This window comes from Primulina eburnea, chromosome 4 (assembly GCF_022965805.1).
Source record: "Primulina eburnea isolate SZY01 chromosome 4, ASM2296580v1, whole genome shotgun sequence".
NCBI classification, from domain to species: Eukaryota; Viridiplantae; Streptophyta; class Magnoliopsida; order Lamiales; family Gesneriaceae; genus Primulina; species Primulina eburnea.
Genome location: NC_133104.1, coordinates 12,886,181 through 12,907,288, shown reverse-complemented (window position 1 = coordinate 12,907,288; position 21,108 = coordinate 12,886,181). Strand labels below are relative to the sequence as shown.

At 39.9% G+C, this 21,108-nt stretch overlaps 1 protein-coding gene across 1 annotated transcript; it reads right to left on the bottom strand.

The window, feature by feature from the left end:
* Positions 1 to 5,814: 5,814 nt before the first annotated feature.
* LOC140830103 (uncharacterized) lies at positions 5,815 to 16,967 on the bottom strand. The gene is made up of 2 exons (XM_073193386.1): positions 16,158 to 16,967; positions 5,815 to 6,390 (listed from the first exon to the last, which is right to left on the bottom strand). The coding sequence occupies exons 1-2, from the start codon at positions 16,965 to 16,967 to the stop codon at positions 5,815 to 5,817; spliced, it is 1,386 nt and encodes a 461-aa protein (XP_073049487.1).
* Between the last annotated feature and the right edge of the window lie 4,141 nt (positions 16,968 to 21,108).

Below are 21,108 nucleotides of genomic sequence, written 5' to 3'. Positions count from 1 at the left end.
TATGAGGGGATCTACCTAGTTGGTGGTGGGCTTAATTTGAAGGAAAGATTCAAGGTAGGAGGAAGTTTGTAGATTTCTTCATGCCATTCAAGAGCTTTGTTGTTTAACAACAAAGTTGGAGCCATACATCAATCCTTGTGATTGATAGGTAAAACTTCTAAACACCCTATGTATAACATTATTTGGTGTTTGTTGTATTTGCTACACAATATAGTAGAGGTGGCCGAAATTTATCATAAAAAATAAAAATTTTAAACTTCCGTTCCGCTTCCGGTCACCGTAACCGATCCCCTTTCACATTCTTCTATTTTTCATTTTTTCTACTCTTGCCGGTTCAATGATGGGGTCTTTTCTTTCATGGCCCGGATGCATTATCGGTTTTTGACAGACATCCCTTCGTCCTTGAAGGGGTGGAAGACGAAATTTTCTTTTTGCAAATCACAATTCCCCTTACCTGCTCGATTGGCTTCTTAAATTCAATGCCAGAGCAGCCGGAACTCCCCCGAGATTTTAAACTTCTCCCCCTTTCATCCATGCCCGGGAGGCCTTGGAATACCAGTCCTTCTTATCATCCGTGTTGATTGGGGGGGGGGGGGGGTAGGGGGTAATCTGGTTCATTATGGGATAGGGCACCGGCCTGAAGACCCTGTGGACCAAGTCATAGATGCATTTGGCCAAGCCGAGTCACATGCCAGTAAATTACTTCCCTATCTGTCTTTTTAATCTGCATTTTATTTTTCTAACTCCCGACTTTGGAGCAGTAGAAGAAGAAATGATTAAAGCCAGCCTTCTTAAGGCAGCCGATAAGAGAAAGGCCGAGCAAAAACAAGCCCGGACAGAGAAGAGGGCCCGGGAAGCTTAGGAAGAGGAAGAACGCCGAGCCCGGGCAGAGGCTGAGGCCCGGGAAGAATCCGTTCACGCCAGGGAGGAGACTACCCCTCTGGTTAGCGAGGAGGAACCGGCTGCTTTAAACCACCGAAAGAGGAAGGCGGTTGGGGGTCCAATCATAGAGACAATCACCGCGGAGGAGGAGCCCGAGGCACCTGCCCAATCGCCTATTCTTCCCGGTTCCTCTGCTGGCCCCAATCTCCAGGGTGGGGCTTTCTCAGATCTGCCAAATCTTTTTGGCGATGAAGTGAGTACAGATCTAACCAAGATGGTGTGAGGCCTTCTCCGTCCTATCGAGGTGGATCATTTGAAGGGACTTCATTTGAACCAAAAATTGTATGTGGTTTCCCGGTCCTTCTCTTTGAGTCTAATTTCCCTTCTCTTCTCTCGTTTTTTTTTAACATGGGCCATCAATCTGACTTTTCTCTTTGATTGGCAGGGCTTGCAGATGCTGATATCTTCTTATGAGCAAGTTGCTGGTGTGGCCAAGCATGCACACTAACAGGCCTCCTCCACTCGGGAAATGGATGATAAGCTGCTTGGGGAATTAGGTCGGGTGACAGAGCTTCACGAGCATGTCTTGGCCCAGAAGAAAGCGAGCTAGAAACAGCAGGTGGATCTGGTCCAAACAGAGCTAGCTGAGGCCCGATCAGAATTGGAGCTGACTCGAAAAGCCCTTGCCAACCACTCTGCAACTGGTAAGGTTGAAGTACAAGCGGCCAAGGAAGAAGCAGAGTCCTCCCGAGCCCGTGCTGATGAGGCGACAGCTGCCTTGGAACTCTTGAAGACTGCCCAAGACGAGAAGATGTCTCAATTTTTGCAGTCCCAGGAGTTCAAGAAAATGGTGGCTGAAAAGGCTTTCCCCTACTTTGATCTGGGTTTCAACAAGTGCCTGGAGCAGTTTCAGGAGGCAGGCCTTGTCCCCTCTGACCAGGAGGACTTTCCTGATTTGGTCAAGGCTGCTGCATCCTTCCAGGAGATGAGGAGGAAAAGGGGAAACCAAAGTAGATTAGGATTTTTTTTCCTTTTTTATTTTTATTCCTGGGCTTCTGGGCACTTGTAAATATCCTTTTGCTTTAATGAAGTGTTTTCTCTGTCAATTTTTGCCTTTCAATCATTCTTTTTTTTTAAAAAAATATTTCCAAGTGTTGCATGCCTTGAACTTTCTTCCAATATACTTGTGAATTTTAATCAACCTTCCCCAAGTATCTTAATAATCCGGGTATAATTCCTTGGATTCAATAAACAATCTTATAATAAATAATCAGAGTGCGCGTCCCAGGGCTTAGGAGAAAACCAGGGTACGGGTTCCTGGACTTGGGAGATAACCAGGGTGCGGGTCCCAGGGCCAGGGATGGTTCCCTGGACTTAGGAGATAACTGGGGTGCGGGTCCCTGGACTTTTAATAGACATCTTCCTTGAATATTCTCTTTATTTGATGCATAAGTAACATATACAAAGACTTAAACATAATATTTCTTCAAATGAAATGCATTACACGGTCTTTTAAGGGCATGTCCCTGAGAGTCTTCTAAGTAATAAGATTCCCCTGAGCTGATTCTTTGAATTACTTAGAAAGGTCCTTCCCACTGTGCTTCTAATTTCACCACATCCCCTACTGGCTTCAACTTTTTCATAACTAGATCTCCGATCTGGAAATCTCGTACTCGAACGTGTTTATTATAGGATTTTATTACCCGACTTCGATAGGCTTCCATTCGAATGGCTGCTCGATCTTTCTTTTCTTCCACCAAATCAAGCTCAATGGCCCAGGTCTGATCATTGTTGCTCGGAAAAGATTCTATCCGAGTAGAATATTTTCCGATCTCCATAGGTAAGACTGCTTCTGAACCGTAGACTAAGCTGTATAGAGTTTCACGAGTAGTTGTTCGATGTGTAGTTCAATATGCCCACGATATACTCGGTAATTCTTCCACCCAGTCCTTTCCTTTTCCATGAAGCCGGGCTCTTAATACTTGTACAATGATTCTGTTGGTTACCTCAGTTTGGCCATTGGCTTTTGGGTAGGCTACTAAGGTGAAAGATTGAGTTATCTTCATCTCTTGACACCAAGATGTGATTTTCTTCCCCTGGAATTGCCTTCCATTATCTGAAATCAATCTTCTTGAGATGCCAAATCTGCAAATAATATTTCTCCAGAGAAATTTCATAACCTCTTCCTCAGTAATTTTGGCTAATGGCTCTTCCTCCAACCATTTAGAAAAATAATCCACAACCACAGGAATGAATTTTTTCTGTGCCCGGGCTATTGGAAATGGACCCACAATATCCAACCCCCATTGATCAAAAGGACATGATGCTGAGATGGGCTGCATGTCAGCAGCTGAGCGATGATGAAAATTAGAATGGTGCTGGTAACCTTTACATTTCTGAACAAGTTGAGCAGCATCTTGATTCATCCGGGGCCACCAAAATCCGGCTAATATAGATTTCCGAGAAAAGTCAGTCCCACCGAGATGTTCACCACACCACCCTTCGTGTATTTCTCGGAGGACATATTCTACTTCATCTTCATTTAAGCATTTGAGCAAAGGGCCCTGATACGATCGTATGTACAAAACATCATTTAAAAAGACAAAACTGGGTGCTTGCTTTTTGACTTTCAGAGCTTGAGCTTTATCTTCCGGGAGTTTAGCATGGACAATATACTCAATTAGAGGAGTCATCCGTGAATTTTTCCGAGTGGTCAGCATTTCTTCATCAACAGAGAGCACTAACCGGGTGAAACATAGGACTTCTCGGGTATTTATGTCTGACATAGAGGCAACTAATTTGGCTAATGTATCAGCCTCTCCATTCTTTTCTCTAGGGATCTGTTCAATGCTCCAGTCGGTTAGAGATGCTGCCCGAGCTGTGATGAGCCCTAGATATTTGAGCATTTTTTCATTCTTGGCCTCGTATGTTCCTCTTATCTGCTGGGAGACTACTTGAGAATCAGAGTAAATAATGACCCGGGATGCGCCGAATTCCCGGGCGGCCCGTATTCCTGCCAGAACGGCTTCATATTCAGCTTCATTATTGGTGACCCGGGAGTCGATTCTTAGAGCCAACTTGATCTTCTCTCCTGATGGAGCAATCAAAACCACTCCAACTCCACATCCTGAGAAATTCGATGCGCCATCAACAAAAGCTCTCCATACTTCCTCTTCTCTTGGTTGAACCATCTCTATCAAGAAGTCTGTCAATGCTTGGGCTTTTATAGCAACTCGAGGTTTATATTCAATGTCATATTCTCCGAGCTCTATTGTCCACTTAAGCATCCTGCCCGACACTTCGGCATGTGTCATGATTCTTCCAAGCGGGGGAGTTAGTGAGAACCACAATAGGATGTGAGAGAAAATATGGTCTCAGCTTCCGGGCAGTCATCACCGGGGCTAAGGCTATTTTCTCTACTTCACTGTAATTCAGCTCTGCCTCTCTGAGGGCATGACTTACATAATATACTGGCTTTTGGTCGGTTCCTTCCTCCCTGACAAGTACGGAGCTAACGGCGTGCTCAGTAGAAGATAAATAAATCCACAATTTTTCCCCGGGCTCTGGTTTTACCAAACAGACAACTCGGCCAAATGCTTCTTCAAATGTTGGAAAGCTTGCTCACATTTTTCATCCTAGCCAAATTTTTTTGCCTTTCTTAAAACTTGACAAAATGGATAACTTCGATGGGCAGATCGGGAGATGAAACGTGATAGGGCTGCAATCCTCTCGGTTAGTTTTTCTACATCCCGGACAGATTGAGGGGAGGGCATATCAAGTACTGCTTTGATCTTTTCGAGGTTTACTTCGATTCCTCGATTTGTTACCAAAAACCAAAAAATTTCCCAATCAAAACCCCAAATACACATTTTTTTTATTCTATACTGCTTCAAAGTGGCGAAGGTCTCGGCCAGATCAGCAACAAAACAAGAGGCTTCTCGGGTCTTGATCAAAATATCATCCACATAGACTTCTACATTCCTGCATATTTGCTTCTGAAACACTCGATTCATCAAACGTTGGTACGTGGCCCCGGCATTTTTTAGTCCAAAGGGCATGACCACATAGCAGAAAGTACCTCCAGAAGTAATAAAACTTTCTTTCTCTTGATCTTCTCGGGCCATGGGTATTTGGTGGTAGCCCTGATATGCATCAATAAAACTTAATAATTCAAAACCAGAAGTGGAATCTACCAGCTGATCATTCCAAGGAAGGGGGTAACAATATTTGGGGCAAGCTTTATTTAGGTCTCGAAAATCTACGCACATCCTCCATTTCCCAGTAGCTTTAGGAACACGGACCACATTTGAGAGCCAAGTAGGGAAATGGACCTCCCGAATGTGGCCGGCCTGCAACAACTCTCCCACCTGTTCATCAATGAATTTATCTTTCTGGGGACCGAAATGCCTCTTCTTTTGTTTCACGGGTCGGGATCCCGGGATGATATTTTTTTTGTGCTCGGTCACTTGGGGCGAGATCCCGGCTAGTTCCTGTTGAGACCAGGCTAAAACATTAATGTTAGCTATTAAACAGCTTAAGAAATTTACCCGGGTGGACGCATTGATGTCTCGGGCCTCTCGGATGTGTTTCCCTGGCTCAATTTTTTCTTTTCTTGTTCTTCTTCCACAACAAAATGCACCTCCCTTTCCTTGGCCAACTCATCTGCTAGACTTTCTTTCTTCCCTTTCTCCTCCCTTCTCGCCTTCTTCTGATCGACTCGGACAGTCTCCCTATAACACTTCCGAGAAGAGGGCTGCTCTCCCTTGACCTCCCCGACTCGTCCTCGCACTGGAAATTTAACTTTTTGATGATAAGTATAGAGGCCACAGCTCTCATTTCATTCATAGCTGGTCTTCCAAGGATAATCTTGTATGAGGACGGGGCATCCACCACTGTAAAGACCATCATGAATGTCTTTCGTGAATCCCATGTTCACAAGGTTAGTGGCATTCTTATTTCCCCTTCTGTATATACAGCGTGACCCACAAAGCCAAATAGGGGAGTCTCAACTGCCTCTAACTGATACTCATGCAAATCCATTTGAATCAATGCTTCCTTGAAGATGACGTTCACAGAGCTGCCATTGTCAACAAATACTCTTAATACATCGTAGTTAGCCACTCGGGCTTGAATAACGAAAGCATTGTTATGGGGTAGACTGACTCCCCTGAGGTCTTCTAGGCCAAAGCATATGACTGGTTCATTTCTCACCTTCCCATAAATTTCCAGGCAATCCCTTCTACTTTTTGCTTTTCGGGCTCGATTCGAGTCACTATCTGTGGACCCTCCCAAAATCATTTTTATTAATCTTCGAGTCGGGGAAGGGTCTTTCCTTTCTGTCTGCATACTTCTCTTCTCTTGGGATCTCCCCTCCTCTCTTCCACTTCCACTCTGGATGTCAGCCGTTCTCCTAGGAGCACTAGGTCCGGGACGTCGAGGTAACCAAGGTGGTTTTCTAGACCTATCTCGTGAGGGATGAGATTCCGGCACGGGACGCCTAACAGGTTCCTTTCTCAGAGTTCGGCATTCACTTGTACATTAGAACACTCTTTGTGAAGGGTGCAGAACTCTTCTTCTCTGGTTTTGGTGCCCGCGCCATCGAACTTGGAGGCAGGGCTATGTATAAACTACATTCCTGAATGTCTCGATCCTGGGCAATTCTCAAGTGTACATGAGAGAGTTGTCCTGGACCACTTTTCTTGTGAATTCTGTCCTCGGGTCTAACAACCCGATCTCCTCTGGCTCTTTTCAAGGCCTATCTTTTTTGGTTCTGGGCCTCCTCCATGTTGATGCATTTCTCTGCCCAGGACAGAAGATCTTCAAGGTTTCCGGGCAATGTTTTTGTCAGAAATCCAAAAAAATCTCCCTCCCATAACCCTTGCATTGTTAGAGTAGGTGCACGTCGAGCCAAGTGTTGGCCGACTGTTCACGATGAAACTCTTTGTATAAACGATCTTTATTTTAATAATATTTGAATTTATTAATTTGGCGCATCTTTATCTTTATACCCATGCTAGTTGCATAGATCTTTATTGTAGTCGGGGATTCACCGCTTACCTACGGGTATGGATATCCTATGTGTTTTTCATGTATGTGTGGGTTGAAATCTCTGATCAGAGTATGGTGGTAATTATGAAAGGGGTTTCATAGATTACACCATCGATGCAACCACAACATGACACATAGTATCGATTCATTGACAACTCTCGATAAACCAATAGTTGTCGAATCGATCGGGATATATGAGTTGAAGGGACCGTACTGTACGCTAACCATAATTGAATGGTTCTTGCAGGCACTATCATGTGATACCTAGGGAATCACGTAAGCGATGCTGCTAGGCGTTTAATGTGATTGGTTGGGTACTATCAGACTTGAGTTCTGACGTTCTTACTATCAAGGAGTTGATAAGTAAGAATGGAGCAATTGGGGTATGCTCGAATAAGGACATGTTTAGTCCGAATCACATAGAGATGTGAACCCACGGCTAGTTGTATCAATGAACCATTGAGGGCCACACAAGTACTGGCTTTGTAAATCCCGATGAGAAGTAAAATAGTTCAATGTGTTGAACGGCTTATAAATGTGTTTATAAGCGTAAAGAAAAATAGAAGTATGACTTCTAAGAGAGAAATATAAATTTTAATTTATGGAAGTGTTCCTAAGATTAAAATTTGGCCAAATAAATAATGTAGTTGAAAATTGTGATTTTCATAAACATTATTGAGGACTAAATTAAATTAATTCAAGTGTTGAATTAATTAAACACTAGTGGACCTAGTAGAGTCTAAATAATTAAATTAATTCAAGTGTTGAATTAATTAAATAATATTGAGCCTTGTAGAGCTCAATTAAAATAATTTTTTAACTAGTGGGACTTGAATAAATTCAAGTAGTATTTAATTAATCTCAAATGTGTTTAAGATAATTAAAATTTAGTCCATGGTTTTTAATGTGTTAGAAACCATATTATATATACATGACATGCTAGGGTTTGCATGCTTGGGAGGTGAAGAGACTTTGAATATTTTTTAATAAAATAATGCATGGCATGGGGATCAACTTTTTCACTTTTCCCACACCCAAGTCTAGACTTCACTCCCTCATTCTCACCTTGTCTTGGCCGAAACCTCTCACCAATTTTCTCTCAAATTTTTCTTCATTTTGTTCTTCAAGAGTTGGAGAATAAAATCTTTTCATTGAAAAATCTTCTTGCTTTTCTAGTGCAAAGCAAGAAGGGATTTACATTGCTTGTGGTGGGCTTAATTTTTGGAGTTGGAGGAGGAGCTTGTAGATTGCCAACCTTCAAGAGCTAAAGTGTTTACACTTTAGTTGGAGCCACACATCAACCTCAAGGGGTTGATAGGTAAATCACTTCTAACACCCTATGTATGTATTATGGTGTTTGAATGTAAATATTGCACAAATATGGGGTGGCCGAAATTTTGCTCTAAAATTTAAAATTTTTGACTTCCGTTGCGCTTCCGGCCACCGTAACCGGTCCGCTTTCAAGTGGTATCCGAGCTAAGGTTACGTTTTTTGTGTAATATTTACGTAATATTATGTTGAGATCGATTTCTAACCGCTTGAGAAATTTTTGTTGCAAGGATATAGCAAGGCCGAAATTTTTAAACAAAAAGAAAAATATGTTTCGGGCAGCATATTGCTGCCCGAGGGCTGCCCGAGCTGCCCTTAAATTTCGGGCAGCAATATGCTGGGCCTTGAGATGTTGGGCCATTGGAATCCGGCGACGGAGCTCCGGCGACGACGATGACGACTAGTGTTTCCAAAAGTGTTTTGGTAAATCTTAGTGTCATGGGCCTTGAGATGTTGGGCCATTGGATGGACAACATAATTTGTGAAATTTAAATGGGCCAAAATATTTTTGGTGAAAAATGGTTTTTGGGCCCTTAAGTTTAAATTTACAATTGTTGCACATATTTTCTCATAAAATAAATAATTGAAGTAGGACTTTAATTATTTATAGTAAATTGTGATTTACAAGAAATTCGATTATAAATAAATTAATTTGAAAGTAGACAAAGGAGTTTGTATACTTTGTTAATTTAATTTATAATTGTGGCGGTTAGTGATTGGATCAAGATATATAATATTGGATCAATTAATTATAGTGATAATTAATTGATGGTGTATGATATGTGATATTATGCATGAAGGATGATCAAAAGCCCAAGCCCAATTTGCTAGGTGTATGCTAGGATATTTGTGTTGTATGATTGTAATAATTATCAATTTAAAGTGGGCTTGGTTTATGGCCCGTTCCCACCCCATGAGATATATCCCTATGTGCCATGGATATTTAATTGTAAATATTAGAATAGTGGAAGATCAAGATTGGAAGATGGTGGCCTTGGTGATTATGAAGATCAAAGACATGTAATATTGGATGCTAATGTAATAATGTAGTTGCATTTGCATCCCGTGCATTTACCCTGGACCTAGGCCCGTGTTTGGCTCACACGGGCCATTAGTTTTGGGGCAATTGATCATCCTTGTACTGTTTTCTATTTATAATATATGCATGATATGTTATAAATAATGAGTATGTGCGTTATTATTATTATAATAACAAAGTTGCATGAATCCGGCAAACATACGATCAAACATGGCGAGCTTTTAAAATAAAATTAATGATGAGACCTTTCAAAATTAAAAACCCTCATTTTGAATAAGATTCAAAATTAATATCAAGTCCGAAAAGGGGAATTATAAATTTGTTTATAATTTCCTTGTCTTCCATCGACAATGGATGCATGATGAACGCTACCCGTACTCGGGGCTCGGCTCATATTATTGAGGGGGCCCTGGGTGCCGGAAAGCTGTGACCATCCATTGAACCTTAATGGATGGTCGCCATGAGTTCCCTCAATAATATGAGCCGAAATCATGGGAGTTCCACGTAGTTCACATGACATGGGCTTGACACGTAAAGATGAACGACGTCATATTATTGGGTCCTAATCAAACGTGAGACAAAAGTATACGTAGAGGGTTGCATGGCGATGCAATTGGAAACTACCTTTTAGGAGTTGTGATGGCCGATATTATTTAGGATCACAATTCGCTAATTGGACCTTACGTACCTACTGAGGAAAGTGTTTCCCGTTTTCACTAGAGGGTAGTGAAAATGTCAAAACAGTGGGAGCGATAATTTATAAAGTAAAAATCCAAACTTTATATCTTATTAAATATTTTAAAATAGTCATTAACATTTATCTGTTTTACTTTTCAGTACAAATCTGTGACAATGTCATCAATTCGCAACCCGTTTTCCGTAATTCTCGAAAAACACGTTATAACCGGACCAAACTATATCACTTGGCTAAGAAATCTAAAGAGTGTCTTGAACTCGGAGAAAATCGCATACACACTGACTGAGTCGCCCCCTGATGAGGCTCCGACTAACTGCAGTCCCGAGGAACTGCAGACCTACAAGGATTGGTGGGACCATGACTTGAAGGCCAAGTGTTATATGCAGGCTTCGATGAACGATGAGCTGCAAAGGCGATTCGAGGATGCTAAGAATGCTGCTGACATTCATATGCACCTCAAGGAGCTCTTCGGTGAGCAAACTCGGCCTTTGAGGCATGCCACAGTAAAGGAGCTCATCACTTTACGCATGCGAGATGGGACCTCGGTCCATGAGCATGGCCTAAAGTTGATTGGGCTCGTGGACAAGCTTGTTGGCATGGATTTGATCTTGCCATCGGAGTTGACCACGGATGTGCTGCTGCTGTCGCTGCCTAGCTCTTTCGATCCTTTTGTCGTGAACTTCAATATGAACAAGCTCGAGCCCAGCCTTGAAGAGTTGGTGAACATGCTTGTGACCTTTGAGTCCACAATCAAGAAGGAGAAGCCGGTTCTTTATGTGGGCTCTTCATTTGGCACGAAGACCGGTCCACCTGGGAAGGGAAAGAAGCGTTCTTTCAAGCGCCCCAAGAAGAGCGAGCCCTTGAAGAGGCAGACTCCGAGTCCCGTAGTGGCAGCCGCGCCAGCCAAGGCTGAGAAGACAGTTGACATCTGTCATCACTGCAAGAAGCCTGGACATTGGAGGCGTAACTGCAGGGAATATCTTGCCCAGAAGGGTTCTGGCAAAGGTATGTTTTACATTGAAGTAAATATCTCCATTAACTCTACTTCTTGGGTATTGGATACCGGCTGTGGCTCACATCTCTGTAATGATTTGCAGGTGATGGAAAGAAGTAGGAAGCTCAGAGAAGGTGAGACCTTCTTGAGGATGGGCAATGGAGCAAGGGTTGCTGCCAAGGCTGTGGGAGATGTTTATTTATGTTTAAACAATGATTTTAAGTTGGTTTTGAGAGATGTTTTATTTGTACTAGACTTGATTAAAAACATTATTTCCATTCCTATGCTTGATATTAATGGATTTTCTTGTTTATTTGGCAAAGGTGTTTGCAATATTTACAAGAATGAATGTTTAGTTGGTACCGGTGAACTTGAAAACAATCTCTACACCTTAAAATTAAAAGATATTCAACTTAATAATGTCCAAACGATAACAACAACAAATAAGCGCAAACAAGATACTCTTAATTCGGCACAATTATGGCATGCTCGATTAGGTCATATTTCCCTAAGAAGGATGAACAAGCTAGTGGGAGTTGGCATGTTTGATATGTCCGATATTAATGCTCTCACGACTTGTAAATCTTGTCTAAAAGGAAAGATGACCAAAATTCCCTTTAAGGGCCATGCGGAGCGAGCCAAAGGGTTATTGGATTTGATCCATACCGATGTGTGCGGTCCGCTTAGTATCACCACTAAGCATGGACATTCCTACTTCATCACCTTTACCGATGACTTTTCGAGGTATGGGTATGTGTATTTGATGAAATACAAGTCTGAAGCCTTTGAAAGGTTCAAAGAATTCAGAAGTGAAGTAGAGAAACAATTGGGACGAAGCATCAAGACACTTCGATCGGATCGAGGTGGTGAGTACTTGAGTGCCGAGTTCCAAGAGTATCTTAGAGAGAATGGGATTCTCTCGCAGTGGACTCCGCCTGCTACACCGCAGTTGAATGGTGTTTCGGAGCGTCGTAACCGGACTTTGATGGACATGGTTGGGTCTATGATGGGGTTCACGGAGTTGCCGCCATCCTTTTGGGGATATGCGCTTGAAACAGCGGCACTGTTGTTGAACAATGTCCATACAAAGGCAGTTGACAAGACACCATATGAGATATGGATGGGTAAGCCTCCCAAATATTCTTATCTTAGAATATGGGGGTGTCCTGCTTATGTGAAGCAGACAGTGGGAGATAAATTGGATAGTCGATCCATTTTATGCTACTTTGTGGGATATCCAAGGAATTCCATTGGATATTATTTCTATCATCCTCAAGAAACAAAGGTGTTTGTTTCTAGGAACGCAACCTTTTTGGAAAAGGAATTTCTATTGGATAGAAAATGCGAGATGATAGAACTCGAAGAGGTTCGAGAGACACCCACAGTTGTAGAACCCACACCCAATGAGCTAAGTGAGGAGATACAAGCTCCTAGAAGATCCGAGAGGGTCTCGAGACCACCTGTGAGGTATGGTCTGCTTCTTGAAGAGGGCCATGATGAGCCTGATCTTGGATGTGATCCAAGGACCTTCAAGGAAGCGTTATCGGATGCCGATTCATCCAAATGGCTTGAAACAATGGAATCTGAGATGAATTCCATGCATTCGAACCAAGTGTGGAATCTTGTGGATCCACCTGAGGGAACTGTTCCCATAGGGTGTAAATGGATTTACAAGAAGAAACTTGGGGCGGATGGGAAGGTATTGACCTTCAAGGCGCGATTGGTAGCAAAAGGGTATACTCAAAGGCAAGGTGTTGACTATGAGGAAACCTTTTCTCCAGTTGCGATGTTCAAGTCCATTAGGATATTGCTAGCCATAGCTGCATGGTATGACTATGAGATATGGCAGATGGATGTGAAGACAGCCTTCCTTAATGGGGATATTAAGGAAGAGATTTACATGTCTCAACCTGAAGGGTTTACATCTATCGGAAGTGAGCATATGGTATGCAAACTTCAAAGATCTATTTATGGTCTTAAGCAGGCATCTAGGAGTTGGAACCTCAGATTCGATAGTACAATCAAAGAGTTTGGTTTTACTAAGAATCCTGAGGAACCCTGTGTATATAAGAAGGTCAGTGGGAGTGCTGTGACATTCCTTGTTCTTTATGTTGATGACATTCTACTCATTGGGAATGATGTAGGAATGTTGCAATCAACTAAGATATGGTTAGCAAGTAAGTTCTCAATGCAGGACTTGGGTGAAGCATCTTTTGTATTGGGAATACAGATCTATAGAGATAGATCAAGAAGATTGCTTGTACTCACCCAGTCCACATACATTGATACCATCGTGAAGCGGTTCTCGATGGATGAGTCCAAGAGAGGACATCTACCAATGTGTCATGGCGTGTCCCTATCCAAGTCTATGTCTCCCAAGACTGATGCAGAGATAGCGGCGATGACACGAATTCCGTATGCTTCGGCTATTGGTAGTATCATGTATGGGATGATATCTACACGTCCTGACGTGGCATTTGCACTAAGTGTAGTGAGTAGATATCAATCCAACCCTGGTCTTCCACACTGGAAAGCTGTGAAAGACATCCTCAAGTATTTGAGAAGGACCAATAAGTTGTTTTTGGTCTATGGGGGTGGAGAACTAAAATTGGAAGGCTATACCGACTCTAGCTTCCAAAGCGATGTTGATGACTCGAAGTCAACCTCCGGATTCATATTCATGCTCAATGGTGGTGCTGTCTCTTGGAAGAGTTCCAAGCAAGACAGTACTGCGGATTCCACCACTGAGGCAGAATACATTGCTGCATCGGCTGCAGCAAAGGAGGCTGTTTGGATTAGGAATTTCGTCCAAGAGTTGGGCGTCATTCCAAATGAAGTTGCTCCTATCCCGGTGATGTGCGACAACACGGGAGCCATAGCTCAGGCGAAGGAGCCAAGGTCTCATCAGAAGTCCAAACACGTATTGAGAAAGTACCACATCCTCAGAGAGATCGTGGAAAGAGGAGATGTCGTGATTGACAAAGTCGGCTCCGCAGATAATGTTGCTGATCCATTAACTAAGCCTTTACCAGGACCATCGTTCGAGAAGCATCGCGAATCAATGGGTCTGAAGTATATGGGTAGTTGGCTCTAGTGCAAGTGGGAGATTGTTAGAGTAGGTGCACGTCGAGCCAAGTGTTGGCCGACTGTTCACGATGAAACTCTTTGTATAAACGATCTTTATTTTAATAATATTTGAATTTATTAATTTGGCGCATCTTTATCTTTATACCCATGCTAGTTGCATAGATAAAGTCCTTGAATATACAAATAGTAGAAAGAATATGAGATGCTCATATGATGAGTATTATGAAACTCATATTTGGAATACTGTATATTCTAAACCGTTCCTAGTCTATTCAGCCGCCACTAAGAAGGATAAAGGCCGCTCGAGTTAGAGACTAGTATCTGCGATGTGAGTACCATGTTTCATTGGTAGGGGACATTGTGATGTCCGAACATGCAGATAGGTGCTCCTTGTAGAGTGCACTGAACAACCCTCCATAAAAGGACTTTCCAAGTGGTTCTCACTTATCGAGTGGAAAAGTCCTGGTTTATGGTTGTACAGAATTAGTCCTTATGACCCGGGACAACATTGAGACTCTATGTGCTAGAATTACACTTTGACTTGTTTACCGACTCTCATTGGGTCATCAGGTGGCAAGGTTGGGTGTTCTGTCGAAACACATAGGAGTCGATGCATTGTAGTCGGGGATTCACCGCTTACCTACGGGTATGGATATCCTATGTGTTTTTCATGTATGTGTGGGTTGAAATCTCTGATCAGAGTATGATGGTAATTATGAAAGGGGTTTCATAGATTACACCATCGATGCAACCACAACATGACACATAGTATCGATTCATTGACTACTCTCGATAAACCAATAGTTGTCGAATCGATCGGGATATATGAGTTGAAGGGACCGTACTGTACGCTAACCATAATTGAATGGTTCTTGCAGGCACTATCATGTGATACCTAGGGAATCACGTAAGCGATGCTGCTAGGCGTTTAACGTGATTGGTTGGGTACTATCAGACTTGAGTTCTGACGTTCTTACTATCAAGGAGTTGATAAGTAAGAATGGAGCAATTGGGGTATGCTCGAATAAGGACATGTTTAGTCCGAATCACATAGAGATGTGAACCCACGGCTAGTTGTATCAATGAACCATTGAGGGCCACACAAGTACTAGCTTTGTAAATCCCGATGAGAAGTAAAATAGTTCAATGTGTTGAACGGCTTATAAATGTGTTTATAAGCGTAAAGAAAAATAAAAGTATGACTTCTAAGAGAGAAATATAAATTTTAATTTATGAAAGTGTTCCTAAGATTAAAATTTGGCCAAATAAATAATGTAGTTGAAAATTGTGATTTTCATAAACATTATTGAGGACTAAATTAAATTAATTCAAGTGTTGAATTAATTAAACACTAGTGGACCTAGTAGAGTCTAAATAATTAAATTAATTCAAGTGTTGAATTAATTAAATAATATTGAGCCTTGTAGAGCTCAATTAAAATAATTATTTAACTAGTGGGACTTGAATAAATTCAAGTAGTATTTAATTAATCTCAAATGTGTTTAAGATAATTAAAATTTAGTCCATGGTTTTTAATGTGTTAGAAACCATATTATATATACATGACATGCTAGGGTTTGCATGCTTGGGAGGTGAAGAGACTTTGAATACTTTTTAATAAAATAATGCATGGCATGGGGATCAACTTTTTCACTTTTCCCACACCCAAGTCTAGACTTCACTCCCTCATTCTCACCTTGTCTTGGCCGAAACCTCTCACCAATTTTCTCTCAAATTTTTCTTCATTTTGTTCTTCAAGAGTTGGAGAATAAAATCTTTTCATTGAAAAATCTTCTTGCTTTTCTAGTGCAAAGCAAGAAGGGATTTACATTGCTTGTGGTGGGCTTAATTTTTGGAGTTGGAGGAGGAGCTTGTAGATTGCCAACCTTCAAGAGCTAAAGTGTTTACACTTTAGTTGGAGCCACACATCAACCTCAAGGGGTTGATAGGTAAATCACTTCTAACACCCTATGTATGTATTATGGTGTTTGAATGTAAATATTGCACAAATATGGGGTGGCCGAAATTTTGCTCTAAAATTTAAAATTTTTGACTTCCGTTGCGCTTCCGGCCACCGTAACCGGTCCGCTTTCATGCATAAATGCAGTAGTTTTTGTCTCAGGGGCGCAGGCGGGAACATCCAAAGCTACCCGATTAAATCTCTTGATGTAGGCCCTTAAAGTTTCGTCCTGGCCCTGTTTCACTTCGAACAGACTGAAGGTAGTCTTTTTGTATTTCTTGCTGCTACTGAATTGGTGCAAGAATATTTTTTGGAAATCTTCAAAAGAATGAATGCTCTGAGGTGCTAGCCTTTCAAACCATCTTTGGGCCGAGTCAACCAGGGTGGTTAGAAATAGTTTACATTTGATTTGATCTCCATAGCAATGTAACATAGCTATATTTTCAAATCGAGCAAGATGCTCTTCGGGGTCAGAACTCCCATCACAGTCTTTGATTCTGGCTGACTTGAAGGGCCTGGGAAGTGGTTCCCGGACTATGGCATTAGAAAATGAACATCCTTCAACAATTTGCGTGCTGCTTCTGGAGCCGACTTGCCCTTCTAGTACCCTTACCTTCTTCCTTATTTCTTTTAACTCCTCTGCCACAGTAGGAGTCTTAGAATCTGCACTTGAATCCCTCTCCTCCTCCCTTTTCTCTTCCTCCTGCAGCTGCTCAAGCTCTTGCTCGGGATGGGTGGAATGATGAGTAGAGGCTTTCTTTGTCATGGATGCCTTAACGACATCAGTTACAATTTTGGTCAATTCCTCAGGTGTTAAATTGATGGTAGGCTTGGGACCATTAGGTGGCGAGGCACATGCACCAGAAAGAAGAGTGTTATTCTCTTCCTGGATCCGAGAAGTGTCTTGGTTTGCCCTCCTAGTAGGAGCCATATCAATGCCTTATAACTCAGAATTTCCCACAGACGGCACCAATGTTGTGATCCGAGTGAAATGGATGAGCCGGGTCGGGTGCTCCACCAGATCTACTATGAAGATGTTGGAAAAATTAGGAGCGAGACGTCGGGATCAAAAGCTTGCTTCCTGGAATGGATGTTAGGATTTGCAACCAAGAGAGTAACCACATGAATGAGCGCCGGAGGGGTGTCCAGCGTGACCACTCCGATGCTTAATTCAGTGAAGAACTCGAACAGAAACCAATGTAACCAAGTGATGGTTGTGATATTGGTGTAGAAGATGAGTAGTAAATGCACAATAAATGAGTGTATTCAATATCTGAATAGAGAGTAAATGCAAAGAAAGAACCTAATATTTATAGTAGAGGGTGTAATGATGACCTCGTTCTTTGTGCTGATCATTAATTATAGAAGGGCGGCTGATTATACCCTACTGTTCTGACGTGTCAAATCTCATACTAGTCACATCCAGCCCACCTGATTTTGTCAACCACTTGTATTAGTGTCAGAGATAGGTCGGAATGCATCACTCATATCGGAGTGGTCCGGATAGAATGCATCTCGGGAATTTTCAGGAGAGCCCAGGCACCCAATAATCCGGGGAGGTTATGTCCCGGGTGTTCGATGACCCGGCCTTTCAACTGACCTCTTCACAGATTATCCTTGTCAAGTCGTGCTCTCAACGTCCCGGACAGTTGAGACCCTGATTTCTAATCAGATCGCTGTCTTATCGACCTGGGAATATCCCATCCCCCTGACCCGGGCACTACCCATGGACCGGCTCTAGGGCCCGGGACATCTCGGGCATTATCCGTGACCCAGGACATCCAGGGGTATCAAATGTGTTTGTGAAGTCATATTTATAAGGTAAAAACTAGCCGTTTATGACCGTTACAAATTCTTAAAAAATAAATATATGTATATGTAAATTTAATGGTAATAATATGATGTATATATATAATGTTAATTATGTATAAATAATTATGTATATCATATCACAATATTATAATGAGGTGTAAGGGACTCCTTTTATATAATAATGTGACATCATACAAATATATATATAATTAATATATAACACAATAAAAATATGTAAATAGTGAAATAATCACATCACATTATTATAATAGTGTGTCATAAACTACTTTTATATAATAATATGATATTATTCAAGTATATATACAATAATTAAACAGTAACATAATAAAATTATATAAGCAATGTAATCACAGTTATTATAAAGACTCATTTTATATAATAACATGATATTATACATTATATATATATATATTTATATATAATAAAAATAAATAAACAGTAAATAAATATTCTTACTTTTGAATATGGTTACCTTGTTCTTGTACTTTGGAGTTTGGAAAAATATAGAGAACCAAATCTTAGAGTATCGTGGTGATAACGTGTTAAAAGAATAAATTTACGGTAAAAAATAAAAATATCAAACTCTCAAAATTTACCAAACTACACACTTTATAAAATTTTATCTATATTCAATTGTGATATTCTTCACACATTGAGAAACCTATTTATAGAATTTCTTTGGAAATAATCCAAAAATAAATACATCATTCCATATATCATCACACACTAATTTTAAATATTTATAACTCTTATTTTCAACATTCAACTTTCTTATATTCAACATTTAAATATTACAACTCATATTTTCAACATTTTTGATGTTAAAGTTTTTTTTTTTGGATGAATAAAATTATTGCTAATAAAAAAATATCTAAAAAATCATAAATTATTTTGTGAATCAATATTTTAAATAATTAATGTTTTTCAATTTTTTTTTATTTATTAGATGAAAAAATTTTGATTAAAAATTATAATTATTTTTTTAGACTATGTTAAAAAATTTATATTGAAATTCAATTTAAGATTAATAGTAATAATAGTAATTTATGGACAGTCAATGTATCAAAATTCGTGATAACATTTTTTTTAATAGTTGGAAAATATAATATAATATAATATATACAAAAAATTATATTTTATTTAATATGATATAGATTAGTGATAATTAAATGTCTAAAAGTAACCTAAAACCCAAAATCATAACACAAATTAAAAAAAATGATATAATTAATATAGACACTTAATGTAATTTATATTTTTAAGAGATACCATATTAAAATTTGAATTTTATAAAAATAAATTATAAGACTTTACATTTAATTACATATTTATTTAATACGATAGGCGAATGCATTAATAATAATAAATATTTATTTTTTATAGTAATTTTTTGCGAGAACTTTTCACATATGGCTCAAACTCTGTTTTGAGGTGTAATAATTGTCTCTGCTGGGTAAAACAATCGAATCATTACGCTTTTATGTTATGAGGTTTGAAATATTTGAGTTGCATAATTATCACCAACTATAATTATTGGTAAAGTGAAAAAACACTCGGTCCTAAAATTGATGTCAGAGCAAAAGTCATAGATTCGATTCTCATTGATTTCAAAGATTACAATTATTCGGATGGAAATTGTTGAGGTTCAATAATTGTCTCTGCTGTGTAGAGCAAACGAACTGTGATGCTTGAGCTGATGTGCGGTTTAAATGATTTGATCGGTCCTACAATTGGTATCAGAGCCAATGTCACGGGTTCGATTCTTATTGATTGCAAGGAGTGCAATTATTGGGAGGGAGATTGTTGGGTGCAATAATTGTCCCTGTTTGATAGAGTGATCAAACCGTGGTGTTTGAGCTGCTGTGCAGTTTAAAAGATTTGAGTTGCACCATTACTACTAGCTGTAGCTTTTGGAAAGCGGCAAGTACTCGGTCCTACAATTGGTATCATAGCCAACGTCACGAGTTCGATTCCCATTGATTAGAAAGAGGTGCAATTATTGGGAGGGAGATTGTTGGGTGCAATAATTGTCCTTTCTTGGTTGAGCGATCAAACCGTGATGCTTGAGCTACTGTGTGGTTTAAAAGATTTGAGTTGTACCATTACCACCAGCTATAGCTTTTGATAAAGCGGCAAACTCTCGGTCGTACAATTGGTATCAGAGCCAAGGTCACATGTTCGATTCTTATTCATTGCAAGGAGTGCAATTATTGGGAGAGAGATTGTTGGGTGCAATAATTATCCCTGCTTGGTAGAGTGATCGAACCGTGGTGTTTGAGCTGCTGTGCGGTTTAAAAGATTTGAGTTGCACAATTACCACCAGCTATAGCTTTTGGTAAAGGGACAAGCACTCAGTCCTACACTTTATATATATGGTATTAAAGGCCAATATAATACATCATATCTTCTTGACTTGTGGTTTTTATATGCAGAAACCAATGCATTTACGCATTTTTTTCCAAAATAAACCAAAGATTTTAAATTAAATTTCCAACTTAACCAATAAGAGCTTCTGTTAAACGAATTAATTAAGTAATTAGTAATTAATGACTGCGTGAAAATACGTTAAACTGTGTAACTAAGGCTTAATATTTAATAACAGATGTGATTTCCTCTAAAAAATCAATGAAGCACACATAAATTCATAAATATTCATTCTAAGATATATCATTTAGATAATATCTTAAAAGTAGTATCTCATTTTCTCGTGATGTGAAAGGTTTTTCTCTAGCTAGTTGTATTATTGTATATTAATTAATCGAAATAACTCCAAAAGCTATTAATAAAATTTCACAAGGAACTAAAGTTGTTTCAGAATGCTCTCAAATAATATTTTTTATTTGTAAATCCGAATTATATTATATTATATATCACTAAAAACATGAGAGTACACTTGGGCATATCCAGGCACAATACAAACATCAAGTCACTTATACAATTATATTCAAACTTACGTCTTTTTTCATCGGAAGATATTTGCGTCAGTGCCTCACAAAGTTACTGAAACATGTTTTTCTATTCCAGAGAACATCAAATGGAAAAGCATTTAACAACCAGAATTTTTTTAATATTTACGATTGAAATCGATTCACCTTTATAAATAGCCTCGATATTTTATAGTCGACACACACCAAAAAATTCTAAAGTTGTCTTATTGTTCGAGTATTAGCATTCATTCTCTAAGTTGCATTCTTTCGAGCTAAACCGATATCAAATACTTAGAAAAGTTCCAAACTCAT